General features: G+C 42.7%; 1 protein-coding gene across 1 annotated transcript in view; it reads right to left on the reverse strand.

Moving 5' to 3' along the window:
* The window catches only part of DENND5B (DENN/MADD domain containing 5B), a 79,371-nt gene that overhangs the window by 33,462 nt on the left and 26,531 nt on the right, over window positions 1–19,378 (reverse strand). Inside the window, exons 5-8 of the mRNA XM_010566347.1 lie at window positions 7,912–8,099; window positions 3,968–4,504; window positions 2,348–2,579; window positions 76–226 (exon numbers count right to left, since the gene is read on the reverse strand). Of these exons, the coding sequence (XP_010564649.1) occupies window positions 76–226; window positions 2,348–2,579; window positions 3,968–4,504; window positions 7,912–8,099 (1,108 nt within the window). The remainder of the gene's footprint in view (window positions 1–75; window positions 227–2,347; window positions 2,580–3,967; window positions 4,505–7,911; window positions 8,100–19,378) is intronic.

The following is a 19,378-nucleotide window of genomic DNA, read 5'->3' on the forward strand; positions in this document are numbered from 1 at the left end:
GAATTCTGTCCAATGATGCGATTCTTTTGTATGAGAAACCTGTTTTCAAATCCAGAAAACAAAACCTGTGCTTACTTGTTATTGGTGGGTCCTGTTGCCAAGACATCTGATTGCAACTTCGGGAAAAAACCTTGTTCATATTTCCCTTGGCCGATCTTCATATCAAGTAAGTGTGGGTGGATAGCTGTGTGATCAATCTTCATCAGTCGCTGCTCGATGGATTGGGCTGCAAGTTACAGTCACAGGTGAACAACCACATCTGCAAACCACCTGAAGACACATGCTACGACAACAGAAGTGGTCATGCTCCAATTCCTGAAAACGCTCTAAAAAGTTAAATAGTGACTTTAGACCCAGAAATCTGCCACTTACAGAAGTGAGGAAACATCTGCGCTGTTATTTTGTTATTTTGCTTTTAGTTTCTTCACCCAACACAACTAGTATTGGCACAAATAAGTTAGCTGTTAAGCAAGCAGGTATTTATGGGAGCCTACAAGATGGGTTATGAACTGGCAAGAGCAGTGCAATCTTCCCCTGAAATTTTGTGTTTGGCTTTAATGCTCCTTCAGCAGGATGGAGACCTCTGAGGCCAGCTGCAACTCTCTGCAGGGCTGGGTACCTTGCTTTGCCCCAAACATGTCTCCCTGGGCAGACACATGGAGGGGGTGATACCCAAGTTTTGCAAACATCTGGCACCTATAATGATCCTCCTCCTGAAATCAGATACGCCATTACTGGATAACAGGCCTTCAAAAAGCATAGCTAACTGTAGCAAGACCTAAGCAGCATCAAGAAGATGAACAGATGCTTGGAAACAAGGGAGGCTACGGCAAGACCAGAGAGGGCTCCCTGGGAATCTCGGCTCCGCTGAGACTAATGCGGTCCAGTCGTTTGCTTCAAGGACGTGAGGATTTAATCTCAAATCTCGAGCAGGATGAAAATAAAATCTGTCACCCTCTCAACATTGAGTTAGATGCACTGTGAAGGAGAGGGGAAAGGAGGTGTATGGGGGAAATCAGCATTTAATTAGCAACTTTAATATTCAACTCTTCATAGCCCATCCATTAACGGGCAGGCCCGTTCTTTTCAGCATATCGCGACTAGTGAATAAATATGCAAAATGTGGAAGCTAAATCCATTTTCCATTTGTCAAGAACAACACAGAACTTGTTTCCTATTTTACAAAACTGTGATGGGAGAGAAACTGTCATAAGATTTACATACATTATCATTAGAAACTCAGCAGCTTTTTTTTTTCTCCTCTAAAAAAAAATTAATAATCGCTTCATATAGTTTTATTTTGGAGAAAAGGACTGGGTAGTTGGGGTCAGAGGGTTTGAAGGGTCCCAAAAATAGCAGGTTAAACAAACAGGTGCTGGATCGGTGCTAGGGTCACATAGTCACATATATTGTGAATGGTAAATATGAAGATATGAAGGAAAGTTGATATTACTATCAGTTTGCTGCTTTTCACAAGACAGAAAATGAGGTTCCGGTGCCACAATATCTACCAAAACTAGACGCTGAATAGACAGTTGACCTGTAAATTAGAATTGGTTTTAGATAGAAGTTAAGCAGACACAGGATTTCTATTTCTGCCACATTTGTAACAAGTAAAACACTCTGAAGGAATTAAACAGACAAAAAAACCCCACATGAGAAACATGTTTGCCCCAGTTCATTAATATGTGTCCCAACAAATTTAAGAGTATAATTTTCCTGTATTACTTGGAAATGAAATAAATACTTGCACAGTAAGAAACTCAAATATAACTCAAAAATGCAACCTCTGACTGTAATGGAAAAAAATCCAAGTCTTTAGTACACAGTATTGTTCATTAACACTGAGCATCTATTGCTGGATCTACTAAATATGCCACACAGGATTATGTCCCTGGCATCCCCTGCTGCTCTAACCAAATGGTGTAAGGTAAAAAAAGGTCTTTTTATGGGAAGGGGGAGATGAGGCCAGTGGAGCAAACACCGGGGCTCAGCTTGTCGGCGTGGCTGGCACTGGTCCTACCACCACGGTGAAGGAAAGCTCTCCTGGCAATGGAAAAGGAACTGCCTGAAATGAGAAACAGCGAGCCCAGCAATGTGGTTTGGTTTGTGTTTATTAAAGGCACCAGCCTAGGAGAGCTCGAAGGGAAGGTAAAGGCTCCTGCTGATTTTGGTGTTTAAAAGCAGGCTGAAGTTTTTGCCTAGGGAAAATAAGGACACCGCTGAGTCCTCCTCAGGTAGCTCTAGGGCTTCCTCATCAGCTGCAACACTCAGATGACTGAGGACCTATATTTCTTTGTGGCTGACATTGTACTTTTGAATATTTCACTAGCCTGTCTGAACGTACCTGCTTCTTTCAAAGTGCTGCATTTCTGATAGTTGGATGTCCGCAGTGCAGGGGCCCTTACGTTATATAGCCTTATTTTCTCAATTCGGGAGTCAAAAACTCGCAGAAAAGGGTCCTTCTCTTCCCACTGGGAGATTATCTTATTGTCTATGAAGGTTGCAAACATCTGTGTTTCAATGAAGTGTGAAAGGAATGGGAGGTAAGGCTCGGGTTGGTCCGAAAGGAAGGAAGCCTGAAATACAGAAAAGCTTGTTAGTGCCATGTTCCCGCCCAGCATTGACACAATGAGCCATCCTACAGCAGAGAACCGACGCAGCAGTCAATGGGAAGGCTTGGACAAGGCTTCCCCACCACAAAAACACCTCTTGGAGGACAGGATCCAGCTACGAAGGGGTTTGGCTCACGGGTCACCACTTTGCTCATGACTGTGAGAAATAAGCAGTCGGGGAGGCCTTGTGACAGCTAGAGTAAAGGGAGCATCGAGCTACTGTAGTAGTGACTGTGCTGCCAGCTTTTTCAAAGGAGCCTAGCAGCTACCACCCACAAGAATGAGCCCTGTGCAACCCGCAGCAGACCGCTGCCATGTGTGCCCACTTGGGGCTTCTGGTCTGCACATCCCTGCTTGGGACCCCATCACTTACTGTCATACATATCAAGGGGTGTACAATGCTCTTCAGCTAATGCTCTTTTGTGAAGCTAAGCAGGACAATTAATCATGAAATTCCAATTAAAATTGAGTGTGTGCCTAAGTCTCTAACTGAGCTTTGAAAATCCTGACCTTAACAGCCTGTTTTACTGCAGAAGTACTAGCAGAGATTGCCCAAACAACCCCCTCCTTTTGAATGCTGCACTGTTCAACGCCTGAATACAAACAAGACCAATAAAAGGCATGGCAGCATTTTTTTTGATCAAAAACTCACTCAAATCAATATTTAGTCTATTCCTGACTGTTTAACCCTGTGACATTCTCCTTGGAGAAGGACTTCTATCTGAAAAAGCTGATGGCTAAGAACGCTATCTACTTTGCAAAGTCACTTGGAAATAATAACTGTGCAAGCTTCCAAACATTTCTCATTCCTTTTGCTGGCCTACAGTCTATTTATTTCCCCATTTCCAATTTCAGCTTCCTTTTCACTCTTGTATACAGACTACAAGGGAGTCATAACAGTACTCTTCTGCCATAACGATGTGATAACCTTCTACAGAACAACGCTACTCATTAACAAAAAGCCCTACTGAGAGATTATGAAACAAGAAACACTGGATTTGGGTTTTGTCTCATGTGTGCACCTCTCCTCTCAGCAAAGAAAAAAAGAAAGAAAGAAAGAAAAAGTCACTTTCCATTGCTACCCTTCCACCAAACCCACAGGAGAAGCCCCATCAGCTGGGCAGACACCTGCCAGCACAGTTCGTACAAGCCAGGACAGCTCTGACTGGCTCACCCATCTACTTTGACAGGCGATCTGGCCCTGTGTAACAAAAATGGACAAATCTCTCCGTCAGGCAGATGAAGAATGGCAGATTAAAGAGTACCTAGGCTATATATACATAATATAGCTATTCTCCCCCACCTCCCAAAAGCACTTTCAGATGGAAAAATGAATACACAGCTATCTTTACTTTGTCAAAATTTTGCATTTGTTCCCTGTTCGTCAGCCATGACTCCATATCGGGGGCAGCCTGAATGACGAAAGCCTCGTAGTCTGCGAACATCTGCGTGAAGCGGTTGGCAAAAACCTCGCGAAGCTGCACGTTCAGTTTGTAGTCCCTCAGCTCCACCTCCTCACACGGCAATTTCCCATCCTTCTCCTTTTCCGCGAGGGGAGCCGTGATGGTCATTTTTTCCATCGTCACGCCTGTTCTCTTGGCGAGGGCTTGCAGGCGGGCGATGGTCTCGTTGCCTTTCAGCAGCTCGTACATGTTGAGGGCATTGCTGGGGATGTTCCCGTTCTTCTTATCATTCACCAAGTCACTAAGAACCAGGTTCTTGAGTTTGGTGGCACTGTCGCTGCAGTGCAGGTTACCCTCCGGTGGGATCCCAAACTGCAGGAGAACCTCGGAGATCTCCTGGATAAACTCCAGCTTGTTGGGGAACTGAGGGAATTCCTCTGGCAGTTCAATGAAATGGTTATCGATGTCTACAAAGCACAAGTTTGCCTGAAATACAAAGAAAAGTTTCAAAATGGACACTCAGCGCTGAATTGGCTCCTCTGCTAAGTAGCCCTATTCTCCCAGGGTGCTTCCAGACAAAAAGGTAAGAACATAAATATGCAGGAGATGCTGTGTCGTCGAGCCTGTGACATTTCACATTTCAGTAAAGTTAGGGGGCAACTGAATGGCAATGATTTAACGAATAAGTAAAGCCTCCTGCCCTCTCCTGTTCTCCTGGGACTTGCAGATCCCAAACTTCTCACTACAAAGATTTGATATCCCCTCCCAGACCAGCCAAGGACACACCAGCAAACAGGATGCACAGCACCACTTCTCAGCCCATGTAAATACTATCTGTGTGAATTACCACATCTCAAGGGCACGTTTATTTTACCAGGAGCTAACTACAGGAAGCCTCTGTAGCTGTGCTACCAAGGAATGAGATGTTCAGTGAGAAAGATGCTGCTGCTGTAAGCAAAGCTACAAAAGAGAGTCCCATGCACATCCTTCAGTATCATGTCTGAGTATAGCTTGTCCACTGGAGGTCAAGCCCTATTTCCCCACTCCCCCCCATCCCCTGTTTCCACGGAGGCTTTTAATCTTGGCAATTCCTCTGCCTGAGATTTAAACAGAGTGCTCTTCGACAGCTTTGCTACACATGGAGATGGATCTCAGCCCATAAGATTAAAGCTACATGAAGACATGAATCTAGCGGAGCAGATACTTTTACTAGGAAAGTGTCAGTGGGGGGATGGTAGAACCCTACATAAAAATTAATTACATTGCAAATGCACCCTCAGGAATAGTAGCAGAATGAAAACTAGTAATTGATCTTCTGAACTGCGGCTTACATCTGAAATTCTCTGTCTAAGTGCACCGTGCTGAATAATATCTTAAACCAGGTCAGATTCCCAAGGTGCTGAGCTCTGATGGGTTTTACCCTGGCATGAAGCTGCAGAATGGGAGATGCAGAAACGCCCAGGGCAGCAGCAGGTCTTTGTTAGCTTGACTTGGCCATTAACACAGCTCCTCTGCCTTCTCCAAGGCACTTTTACTGTTCTTTACTTCTCACCAAATACAGTAGACTAATCTTCAGATTATGTGAACAGAAAGGACGCATTTTCCTCCTTTTCTGAAAAGGTGACTTTTCAGCAGGACAACACATTCCACAGCAGACACAATTGTAATATATTGGATATTTCAGGGACATGTTTGACATTAATCATCTTTCACATAGATACTTTAAAAAGTATTAGGATTCATTTGGTAAAGCAGACGTGTCATTTCAGCTCACTTCATAATAAATTTGGACTGTACAAAGAAAAGCATTTCTTCATACAAAACAATTTGCTTTACTTAACTATACAGCTATTAAAGAGTTGTGGTATGCGTTGGTACGGTTCTTTAGCTCAGGGACTGTCTTCTTATCTATCAATATTTCATTTCAAAGGCTTTTTAATTTCAGCTCTGCATATCATTTACAAAATTTGAAAAATGAGATTTGGATTCAGAAAACCCTTGGGGAATTGGTCTCACTTCTCTCTTCAAAAACATCTGATGATTAAAGTTAATGCAGAGAGATTAGTAACCTTAAGACAGCATGATGGCCAGTTGTTAGAATTTTTATCTCTAACAAACAAATGGTTTATATTTAGAGCAAAAGCTTGAAAAGCTAGCCGCTGGCCTGAACAATAAAGGAATGCTAAAGTGAACAGCACTTCATCACTGCTTGCATGTTGAAGGATTTTCCATCTTTTTATTGTCTAGAGGAATTTGAGATTCAAGATCTTCCCTGTTCAATACCCTTTTTTTCTTTCCCTTTCCCACAGTTACTGGACCTGTGGTGTTCATAAATGCTGTGCTGATATTTTTCACTCATTTCTTAAACATTGTAACGGCGGGGTTGTGTGTGTGTGTGTGTGTTCCACCCCACTATTACTCTTCCCTCACTGGCAATATTTAATTTGTTATTCCAGCGATACTGCAAGCCCATCACATTAAAATTTTAATTTAAGGAAAATGACAGCTTAATCTGCTAACTAAAACCATATGACTAATAATTTTAAAAATCGCAGTAATTATGTAATATTAGCATGGTTTTACTGAAAAGCATAGCTAGATACCAGCTTCGTTTCCACTCCAGTGCAAATTTTATGTGATTGAGCCGTTGTACCCATGAGGTAAGACTTGATTTGCACTGTTACATGCCACCTAGGCTAAGAATCAGTCACCTCCACCTAATACTTAAAATAAATCTTTATTAAAAACCATATTACTCTTGCCCTGTGTTTATTCCTCCACTTCCGCACACAAACTCCCCCTCCTGCATATTCTCTGCTGCTGCTTCTGCCTGCCTTCTCGGTAAGAGCACCTATTTGCAAGCCTTAGGGCCTCTGCCCCCAGGAGAGGTCCCCACATGGACCGGGGCACAGCGGTGCCACTGTCATGAGATGTTACAGCTTTACGAACAGTTATTCTTAGGGTTCCACTGATTTTAAGAAGAAACCCAAGTTAAAATGCATGGCATGTTCAAGAGATGGATCCCGTCACCAAAGACGTTTCAGTATGGAGAGTGATCAGTAGCCAGGTTAAAATGTGAAGCAGTTTTAATTATCCTGGTCAAATTCTGAGTAGAAAAATCTCCATTTCACTCTCTACCACCAGTGATTTTAACACCTAGGCTAGGAGGAATACCTTTCCGTCATTTTTCTCTGGGGAAAACGTGACAGACCAGGCAAAGTTTTCACTTCCCATTGCACAGCAGGACAGAAGGTCTTCAGTCCAATAGACCATCATTGGAGTGAGTCAATATTTTAAAAGTACGTATGTATGCCTCTAAGTGGTTCACGGGTGCGGTATTAATACAAGCCTGGCTCGTTTGAGGCCAGGACACTGGTTTAGTTAACAGACCTCAATCCAGCCAAGAAGACGTGGGCTCACCCGTAGGTGGAACTAGGCTGTCAGGACGGGGCACGCTTCTGCTCAGCAGTGCGCAGACAGGGACAGGTTTATACCATCTAGCAACCACACCCAAGACCCAGTTTCACAAGGACCATCCCCAAATGAAATGCTCTTTAGCCCTCTGTCACGTCAAAAGGACTGTTGACACTGACAAAGAGTAACAAAACCTGATGAAGTGTGTGATGTGGGGAAAGCAGAGGAACTTTCAATGTCACAGCAGGAAGCAAAAAGAGAAGCATTTAGAAGTCAATGCAATTAGCAGCACTCATTAAACTCAGAAAAGGACCGAAGCAGGGCTGCGAAGACTTCCCCCACTACCTCACTCCTGCTCGCAAACAGTCTTTGCTGTGCCAGAGAAGCCTCCTAACACCAGGCATGGCATTTTCCAACAGGGATTCACACAAATATTAATAACACGTTTCAGAGTAGCAACCCCAAAGGCGAAGACTGACCTCCTGAGGCAGCTCCAGCTTGGAGCGGTCGGTTCCCTCCTTGGACTGCAGCCCCATCAGGTAGGGAACGGGAGCGTCCAGAAAATGCAGGAGAGAGGCAGGAAGGATGGGGACATACACGTGCTGCCACTGAAACGGGAACAGCAGCGTTGTGATCCCCTCTGCCACTGTCATCAGACGCTGGTAATCTAGATAGGGAGAGAGAGAGACAGACACTGAATTATCTTTCTGTTTCACTTTTGAAATCTGGTTGGCAAGGACATCAGTGACAAAACAAGACAGAAACCATGTTTATGTGGTAAGATGTTCTTCTGAAAATAAGACAGTACTTAAAAACCTTAAACATTGTTTAATTCATCAAAACTCATTACCCCCAGGAAGAAACTGCTGAGCATAAATATTCATATCTTACCTAGATATCTATTCCATCATTAAATTCATTTATTAAAAGGATACCAAAAGTTCTCTCTATAGTACAAGATAATAATACTCTAATTCTACAAAAATTTCCCCTTTTTACGAGGGAAAAGGAGGAGAAAGAAATGAACTTCAAGGAAACATTGTGGTTTCTCACTTGCTCCTGCCTGTCTGCTTCTGCTCCACTTGCTACTACTTCCAAGGCTGAGTGTACTTCCAGAAGACTTGCCCTGGCCACATACCAGCAGAAGTTTACACTCCTAAGTATTTAAAAGCACCGCTTTTAAGTAAAGTCCAAACAGAAGCCTAACAGAAATTTAGTTCTCAAAAACATTCTGCATATTTATATTGCATTACTTTCCCAAATTTGTATTTAATCCACTAGTTCACTGCTTTGCAATGTTTTGGTTCAAGTAAACACATGGTGCATTATTTTTTAAATTAAAATTTAATTTGATCCAGCTGAGCTGCAAGAATATTTCAGAGTTTGGATAAGAGCACATTATTTCTCAAATATCCAGCTGGCATGATGCAATACCACAACCTATTTATGAATATAAATGAGGGAATCTAAATTTGAGAACACAGTTTAAAAAAAAAAAAAAAAAAAAAATCACACGTTGGCATTAAAGTGGTGGTCATCCTTACAGAGAATCTCAAACTGCAGACAATCCATCAGGAAACAGGTAAAGACCCCTGGGTCTTGTAAGCTGCTGGTGAATATGAAACCGGATGATTGCCTCTACTCCATATTACAGCAGCTTCTGCATTAATTACAATTCCCCCCAAATTTCTAAGAAATGAAAGTACTTAATCCCCAATTCCTCACGAATCTTAACTTATCATGAAGCAGCAGCACATCTCATTTAACAGCAGTGGTTAAAGACAGGAACACCAAAGTGCAGGTTTGTAAGTGACTCTGCACTTGGATGAGGTGCACGGCACAGACAAGGGGGGGGTCAGTTCCGATTCCTGTCCTGGGCCTCCGCCACATGTGAAAGCTGCTCTTCACTATTTGCAAAAGGAGTTGTTCCCCCAGCTTCGCTGCATGGGTACATCGTCAGAAACCAGCAAGTGGCAGAAGGGATATCTCTTCCGCGGCTGTATCCGAAACCAGTTATCAGTGCCAGGCAAGCGTCACAAGCTTTGCCTTGAGCAACCAAAAGACCTTCGCTCTCACCAAGGCCAGACGCAGATCCCTGGAAACACTTGGGTTGTTGCCCATCTCTCCTAGCCCTTCTGCCCCAGTCCATGAAATTAAAGATACATGTACGAACACTCTGGGTTTGAGTGGGGTAAGAAGGCTTTTTTGCTATAGCCCCACTGACTGCTTCTGCCTGGATAGGAACTCAGCCTGGCCCTTGCTGCTTCCTGAACAAGCCGGCCTGATACCCTGGCAGACTTCAGCAACAGCAAAAGCACTGTCATCTGACACTACTCAGCTATTAGGAGGTCACTGGGAAGATGCACTTGAATAAATATGCAAATTAAAACAACAAATTACATAACCCATTCTCCTTCTTGCTAGCACCTCTCTGTGGAAAACCAGCCTCGATCTGCAGAAGGTCAGCTGGCAGGGCAAAAACATTTTTCATCTTGTCTTACTAATAGCTAGTCACTCAATCTTCAAAATTATTTTCACTCATGCAAGTCAGTCGCAAGGTTACACCTCAAAACCATTCCCAGCTACAGATCAGTCATTTATGAATCCCTCCCTATGCAATGGTCTATAATTATACATGTCCATTGGCTGTCTTGTTGAGAAGCACTTATACAAACTCAACTTACAACACCTACTGGTGAAGCTCAGGCATCTCATAACATTTCGTAAGGTTAAAAAAAAAAAAAATCAAATAGAGAAAGTAGCATGTCTTAGTATGCATGAGACAATTTCAAAGTCTGTTCTGATTTACACAGCCATGTGAAATAACAGGTCTTCACAGCAAAGCTACAAGTATCTTTTTGGATAAGGGCATTCAACTCTGGAAATGTATGCTCACTTTTCTTTGATGCTACTGATAATATGTAACATGGTCACTAGCACAAGTTTTGTAACCAATTTGCTATAAGGAAAGCTGTTTTTAAAAAAAACACAAAAAACTAGCACTGACCAAATTATTAGGCTAATTGTTACCATCTAGCAATGCTTGTTAGCAATTAGCAGAGATAAAAGAAATTTATGTACCCAGCATCTTTCACTGAAGAGAAGGAAGTTCCCAGGTTCCCCCGTCAAAATCATAATAAAAAACCTGGAAACAGTTCTTCTGATATTTGTTTAATGAAGTAAGAAACTCTAGTTACTTTGTATTTACTTTCAAGCCTGTACAAGGTTAGGCACCTATCCTGTAAGGCACAAAGTCTTTTTTGATGGAGAGATTCTTGTACCTATCAGCATCTGACAGAAGCTTAAGTGGTTACTGAGGACAACCTGGAAACAAAGGATTCCTCCATTTCCCCAAATCAGAGAGAGAAAAAGGGGAGGCAGAACAGAAAAAAAGGAAGGAGGGAAAGAATGGAAGCGGATGGAAAAACCAGGGTTTGTATAGACTCTGTGTGCTTGCATCAAGGGGGAGAGCATTTCCAGATCCTATCCCACCATCACTACTAGACTTAGATAACAACCTCCAACTGCAAGCCAAGTTTTGCCTGTTATTTTATGAATGAGAGGCCCAGGTAGGAAAACTATTCTCTGATGCTACTCTAACCTTTAAAGCTAGAATAGGGGATTAGATAGTATTTGCTAGTTTAGGGAGTGTCTTTTGAGAAAGGCCTGTCTGTTGAGCAGAGCGAGGACACGACAGTCCTGTTTCCCATCCATCTGACATCAAGAAACATCCGGAAAAAGATACAAAAAGTAAAAACACTGCCTGGGTGATATCCACAGAAGGTCACAAACTCAGAGTGATGAATGCCTCAAACCAAGGCAATTTCCTGAGACCTGTGAAATAAATCCTTTCCTCTTCTCAGGGCTCACCCAACTTATGTGGCGTATGCCATGCTGAAAGCAGTGAAAGGTCCTGCGATGCCAACAAGGCTACTATTGACTGCTTTAAATGCACGAGCAGGTCACAGCCCACGGTGATGGCCCACAGCAGCAGCTGGTGCCAACAGAGCAAAGATGGGATCTGTGCAAAATCATCCCCAGGTACAGAAATTAGTAGCAGACAGTGGAGACCTAAGCCTAGGGTGCTGCCTCCCCTTCTCTTTGCTGTGCAGCCCGGGACAGTGGAGAAAGGACCCAGAAGATCTGGAGACTTACTGACTGTCCCAAACACCAGATGTGTTTCTCTGCAGCATGCAGATGAGCTTTTAGCTTTAAATTTCTCTTACCCTGGATCTCCTTTCCATCCGATTGCTCCATCTCTCTTACATGCATTGCCGTATCACTCTTACTTTCCGTTTTCAGTTCTCCCCACTCCCAAAGCGATGACAGCTTGTACCACAGTATTTATTTTGCTTGGGAGCTATACCTGCAGCCCTCAGCCTGCCTTCTTGGGACAGGGAACTACCCTGTGTTCTCCAGCACAGGGAACACCACCAAGCACAGCCCCTACAGCAAGTTCTTCGTGTTCGCAGTTAAATCTCTAATTTGTACACACAACATTTTCCAAGAGAAACTGCTCAAGGAGCATAATCCCAGAACAAAGCGGCCCCTATGGCTTCTATTGCAACTCCTGCCTCCTAACAACCGCTTAGCTGGATTTGGCACGGGTCTGTCTCTCACACTTAACCTTCTCCCTAAGTGAAGAAGAGGGCAACAGAGTCAAGTTCAAAGACTCTGGATCCAACCCCTTTTTCTGGCAGCATCTGTGGGGGCCCTTGGCCAAGTCCCTGCATCTGACTGCCCTGCGCAGGACAAGTAACTGCAGTGGGGACCCACTCCGCCGCAGGTTGGCAGTTCTGCTGTGCAAGTGCCATGTTTCAGCCACGCTTTGCAAAGGTCTGGTAACGTTCACATGGCTCACAAGATACAACGTAATGCTTAAAATGCAAACCCGGAGAGATTCCTGGATAATTACAAATCGCTATTTTGTGCTGGAGATGGAAATGGTTTCAGCATTTGAACATCAATTCACTATAAATGTTTTTCTAAAAGAGGACAAAATTTGACAAATACTTGTATTGATGTTGATTCTCCAAAATACAATAACAGGACAATAACCAATCCGCACGGTATTACAACAGATACTGTGCATGCAGAAATACCTATCCCAAGAAGCTTAAAGTCCAAACACAGGCAGTGACTGAGAAAACAAAACAAAATAATCCTTCTCCTTTCATTTTACAGGTTGGGTATAGAAGCTCTGAGATGTTAAGCAATTCACAAACCTCAACATAAAATTACTTTTCCTGCTACAAAGGAGTCTGATATCTCAAAAACCTTCTATGCTGCAGCAAAGGAAAACCAAGATCCTCTGAGAGGGGAGAGGGACACCAATGTTACCACTGCCCAGAACAGCCAAGGCCTCCCTCATTCAGGTGCTACCTCCAAAACAGGTTCAAATCTTTGGTCGTAATCAAACAGAAGAGAATTTCACCTGGAACCTTCTCAGCAAATGCCCAACCACAGGATTTTTGAGTATAAGACACGTGTAAGAGCATACACACGCTCAAACCAGAAACAGTGTTCTTGCTCTGATCAGTACGCTGTTATTCCAGTTTCAACACACCCAGCCTTCCTGATGAAAGAACAGCTGGGCAGTTTTCCAACTCTCTGTTCCAGTAACCTACCAAAGCTAAGGTAGAAAGCACTACTGCAGAGCTGGAGTCTCAGCCTGGATCTTCTAAATTCAGTACGATGCTTTAAAAATAGGCTGTGCTTCCTCTTTCTTTTCCTTTTTAAGTCCGGCTTTACATACAATTTGAAAGCACTTGGAAGCATTTGAAAAGATGGGTTACCTGGACACCACTTGCTTTCCTCTACTGCTTTTTGAACATGCATAAAGTATAACTGCAGCTTTGCAAAGCCACTTATTTAAATATGTGGCCTGGAAGATGATAATCAGATGTTCTCAAAGAGCACCTTATCAAAAGGAACAAAACAATTCTAAGCAATAGTTTTACACAAAACAAAGCCAACAACAGAGGGGAAAAATAATAAATCAATGAACCTTAATGAATAAGAGCTAAATCTTCAGAGGGAAACACCTGAACTGGCTTTAAAACATTCTCATGACTAATAGTTTTTCCACATGCTACCTCTTCAGTCAAAGTATTATAAGCAATTGCTGTTCAACTGCTACTTTTTGTAACAAGGGATGGATTAGCTGAACCAGCTATATTGGAAAAACTGGAAAACAAAAAGTAATATTTTGCTTTGAGCTCTGAGCATGAGTCAGGCATGGTGCACAACGGTTATGAAACCTGTCTAGGGGCTTGGTACCTTCAGATCTGTAATGTTTATATATAGCATACTGCAGATGAAAAAGAAAATCTGAAATTCACATCTGAAACAAAAATTGTTTATGAAAGCAAAGGTTTTCAAATCAGATCTCAATAGCTCCACAGAATCAATGCATATAAGTGTCACAGACTTCAAAGCACCCTGGAAGCTTCCACCTTTCATCTGGTTTGTATACCGGCAGCTGCGATGACTGACAAGCCAGACCAGGTGATTTTCAAGAGATGCTCAGATAAAATGCACAAAAAACACTTCAGGAAATGTTTATTCGCCATAGAAATCACCTTGCATCAGTGCTGCCTTCAGGGAACTCGGACAGGTTGGTGACATGGGGTTGTAACCAGCAGATCGTCCTGGGGAAATGACCCACAGCATCTCAATGCTCTTTATGCCCAACAGAAGAGTGGATTTACCAGCGAGTGATACAGCACGAGTTACAAGATAAAAGCAGAGTGGCAATTTATGCAAATCTGAAAATTCATATTTTCTTAAACAGGATGATCAAGCTGAGCCTGCATCTAATTGCTGAACTAAGAATTGGCCTCTCAGACTGGGGGTCAGCTCTGCCCCAAGAAAAACATCCCAAGGCTGATATTCACCAAGGCCAATTCTTCCCATTTTCCCTCGTTGGCAAGTGCTTAATGGAAAAAAAATCACTTTCACTTCAATAAATTTACATTTATATGATTTATCCGTGTCACAGCCTGCCATCGGTGGTTCAGCATAAATTAGTTTATGATTAAGAGCCACTTTAAGAATTAATTCACAGGAAAACTTGAATTAGCTCCCATTGCTGGCAGGGTTAAGCCTCCAAGAGCAGGGCAAAAGTCTGTGACAAAGCTGACAAGACAAAAGCAGGACATGTGAAGATGCTCCTGGTGACCCAGGGAGCCCCTTGCTTGTCCCTGTGGCTGCTGGGGCAGAGCAGCCTCCCTGGCGGGCAGCAGCTCTGCACCAGGGCAGCAGGGCGGTGGGGAGGGCACACACTCCAGCAGGTAACAGCTTTGCTCAAGACCACTTTTGACTGCTGTGTTATTTATAACTAGCGTTTGCCATAGTTGGAACGTAAAGGCCTAATTTAACTTTCTTCCAACCCGCCCTGTTCTTAAAAGGTAAAGATGTTTTATAATGGAAAATAATGAGACCCAATTAAGAAAAGTGGAGAGGTGGTGGAGTGTTTGTGTGTGTGTGCATAGTGTTAAAAGCAGTTGGCCCATCTTCCTCTACAGTTGATTGTGAATACAAACAGGAGTAGGGTGGTGGTACAGACCTGTACTAGCTCCTTGTTTCCAGATGCTTTAAAAACTTGACTTTTCAGGCCATACTGACTTCAGCCAACAAAACTGAGCAACTTTTAATTAAAGAACAGTTTTGTCTTTTCACCTAAGTTAAAAATGAAGAGTATATTTGATTCTCTGATTATTCTATCCAATTACTTGTCTCCTTTCCAGGGGAACATGCACTGCAGTCTCCTCTGACTCTGGTGCTGTTGAAGCCCTAAACCCAGGTCTCTTTCACAGCATAGACACATTTTGTCCCTATGTAAATTGTTCTCTGCAACAGCTTCCCATTAGTTTTGATGAATACCAGTGTGGAGTGCAACTATTTAAATGAGCAGAAGAGCAAAGGTTTTCTCCATAACTATTTGATGTAAAAATGCTTTAAAAGGCAAACACATCATGCGTGTATTCATTTTAAAAAATCTCCCCCAAAACAGACTTTGTAAGAAACATCTTTCAGACACCACCTTTTTCTAGGTGATGACTATATATATGCATAGTCATTTGTATTATCATTTCTAAGATTGAAAAAAAATGCAAATAATATTTCAATCTTTAAGGAGCAATTACTCAAGCCCTTTGAAAAACAACTTGGGGAAAGCTCAAAAGTATAATGAACAGAAACAGCCTAAGCTCTAAGAAGTTTATCTTTGTCTCTTCCACACGTTCTCTCTCATGTTTAAATCCCTAGAAAGGCAGACATACAAAATGGATTGCCGAGGTTTCCACAGAGCCCACAGTTTAATTCATCTCTCTCCAGCAGACATCTCACGCCAGTGGCATTTTGTTACCGATCCTTGGGAAATTGTAGCAGCTATTGCAGAGCGTTATTAGCTTGGACACTGCTGGGAACCTGGACATTCACAATACTCTTACATCTCCACGGTCGCATGGGAGAGCTGTGCTCTGAATAAAATAAAGGGCACTTGCAAGAGTATTAATTTCTACGATTGAATAAACGATAATAAAACTACAACAGCAAGTCTGTTTCATAAATGAAAGTCTGTAAGCCCCAAGCTTACACAACGTTAGATGTGTGCTACACCATGTGCCTTGTTTAGTGATAACAAATACGACTCTCTATCAGTTTTTTCTGCTTTATTGGGAGTCTGGTAGTTCTCATGTCTTTCCTTTGAAAGTCACAGGAACACATTATAATCCAAGCTTTCATTTTTAGAGAATGAAGTTTAGAAGGCTGCAATCCAAAGACTACATCCTGAAGAATTGCAGGGGAAAAATATCTAATCCCCTCCCTTGGTTTTCAAAGCCCCATTGTTAAAATTTGGCCCTATTTAAACTTAAAAGTATTCTCTATAGGCAGGAAGATGTAACCTGAAGCCACAGGAATTCTGCTTCTACTACTTTCAGGTACAGCTTTCTGTATCAGCCTTGCAGGCCAAAGCCAGCACTTAGAGCAGTCTATTGCATCTACCCACCAATGGTGATTTTGGTTAACTCCCTGGAAGTCCACACTGTCTCCATTAACAGTAAGGACTTGCCTTTTCAGTCTTGCCAGTTAGGGCGCAAGCACAGGTCTCTGCCAGTTCCCAAGCTATCCTTGCCTTGTTCTGCGTTTTGCCCTAACACTGCCACAGCACCGTTTGCTGCTCCCAAGCTCCACAGATATTTCACACCTTCAGACTGAAATGCTTTTGCACCAGAAGGACATAATTAATTATCCACACCAGTGGTTCCCAAACTCTGGTTTGTAAGCCATGATAATAGCTCCTTAGCACCCGGCTGCTTCAAAGTTTAAACCATAAATTTGAGGCAAATTGAGGATCAAGGTAGTTGCCTGCAGTCCAAAACGTTTGGAAACAAAAAAGCTTAAAAAGTGAGCTCAAAAAATGAGCTCATCATTCTTCTACGTCAGTCTCTCCACCACTGTGCTTGACCACCACAGCTGCAAAGTGAAGTTACAGTCCACTGCAATCCCTTCGCTCTCCCAAAGTGATGGGATACCACTCACCTGTAAAAACACCATGAACAGAGCAACTAGATACCCAAAGTTGACGGTAGCAGCCATGGTACAAACAGCTACCAATTGGTCCTGTCTCCACCGCAGAGCTGAGCCAGACACTCTCATGTCATGCTGGGAACGTGTCCAGGGCAAGCTGGGTAAAGTCACCCGACACCCTCACCTCTTCATCTAGTTGGATGCCTTTGTTCAGGCTGCTGGAAACATTATGCCTCAGCTACAGGGTTAAAAATAAACTTTTTCATCATCAACTACTAGTTCACTAGAGAAAAACCACTCCAGAAAAGCCAGCACAGTCTCTGTGCAACCTCCCTGCCAGCCCTTCGCTGCTGTTTCCACCAGCTAGGTGCAACTCCACCTGACCACAATCTTTTCACCAGGCAGCCCACTGCTCACGCTTGCCTATAAAGTTTAGAACTAAAGTTGTTGGGCCAGTTGTTCCCAGTGTTTGCAGTCTTCATATCCCTCCTGCTCTTTCTTGGCCACGAAAAGTAGTCTGCCTTTAGTGGACAGATGTTTAGTGAGAAGTTTCAGGTTCTCTGCAGACGGCCAGCAGGCTCATTGTATGTTCAGGGTTGTGCAATAATTTGTATTTTTCACTCAACTTTCCAAAAGAAGTCTTTATTCTTTAAAAAGAGGAACAATTATTTTGGCAAACTTGAATTAAAAGCTTCCTGCCAACGAGGCTAGGAGAACCACAAAAAAAGTCAGCTTACATTTCCACATGTGTTATTAGCAGCACTCTCACTGAAATAGTTTGGTGAACTGAAGTAGGTTTTGGTCTAGTGCTCTGATTTCTTGAGTATGGTAGCATTTCAGTAAATTCTGACTTTGGGTTCATAATGCTGTCTTGCTTGAAATTGCACTCTGTGGATGCAAGACCATCTTCTGCTAATCTCTCATTGAATTTGGGAAAGTTGCAGCAAGGCCAGGCCACTGGAAACACAGTCCAGCGAGTCCACCCTCTTTAAAGCAGAAGGGGAAGGAAGGACAAATTCGCAAAATCACTCTTTCATTTGTTACTTTGGAACAACAGATACATAAGCCAAAAACTTCTTTTCATCTTTTGCCTTGAAAGAACTTGGGAGTTAAGAAAGTGTTTCCCCCTGATGGATCTCAAAGCTTAGAGAGGAGACTTCAGTGGTATCTAGCCTAGTTATATCTCAAATAGGAGAAGAGCTGCTTTGTTTTCCTCTTTCAGGAATTGCAAGACTGACATTTAAAAGAAGCCGCAGTGCACAATTAGCCAAGCACCCAGCTATCAGGATATGCCAAAAGTGAGGCTTTGCACTTGACCTCCACTCCACATTCCTCACCTCCGGGAACCAGCATTACAATGCTATTTACATAATCACAGTATTTCCCTAATACAATTCTATGCTTTTCCCCATGCACCATCAAGTTGTGTCTATATTAGATAGGGAAGTAATGGTCACATCAAGGACATCCCTAGAGTCACCAATAATAGCGGAAGAGTGGCGGGGGGGGGGGGGGGGGGGGGAGAATATCTGAATTTTGGAGGGTAGAGAAGATTAATTCTCACTATCTCATTTTTCTTTAAAAAAAACCCACAGTGCAAACCCTTGAATTATAGCCATTAATTGGAAGAAAACCACTTATTTATCTAACTTCTGGTGGCACTGAAAATTGAGTCAAAATTATTTAGTGGATATTTTGTACCCGTCTCAAGGACTATTACAAAAGTAATGCATATTCAGGTTGCTATCCATCTGCACAATATATTACTAAGATGTAATCTGAGAAGCAGATTTTTCCTAATGCTAATACTGTACAGTAAAAAAAAATAAAAAAAAAAATCTCAGTTTTCAGTCAGTCCATAAGCAGGGACGAGGGTTGGAATGATGAGCAGGGATGGGGAGGCATTGCAGTGGTGTTGCTGCTTAATGTCAAACCCCAGTGTCAAGTGGCAAAGGCAGCATGATTCAAACTGAGGAAGAAAGGAGTAAGCACACACACACAGAAGCAGAAGGGAGGGGAAAAGCAGCCTAATCAAAACGAACAGCAGGATTTCTGCTCACACTTCAAACCGAGAGCAGATAAAGCCCTTCATTTTCAGTTCTTGAAAGCAAACCCCCGGAGTCCATATGGAGAAGTGCTCTGCAAAGAACTAGCAATTCTTTGAATTCAGTCATTTGCAGAAGAACTACCCTTCTTCCACCTCCCTGAACATTTTTGCCCATTCTCAGTCATTTAGTCATTAGTATTACTACTACACACTTACTGACCTCTTCTTCTATATAACAAACCCAAGCATTCACTTTTGGAGCCTGAAAGTTCGTTACCCATACTCATTTTAGACTACTTCCCATCCTCTCTCTCTTCTCCATTTCCAGCTGTCTGTTGCTTGAACCACATCTCTTGAGAAGTCTA

This window comes from Haliaeetus leucocephalus, unplaced genomic scaffold, assembly GCF_000737465.1.
Source record: "Haliaeetus leucocephalus isolate CR32 unplaced genomic scaffold, Haliaeetus_leucocephalus-4.0 Scaffold206, whole genome shotgun sequence".
NCBI lineage: Eukaryota > Metazoa > Chordata > Aves > Accipitriformes > Accipitridae > Haliaeetus > Haliaeetus leucocephalus.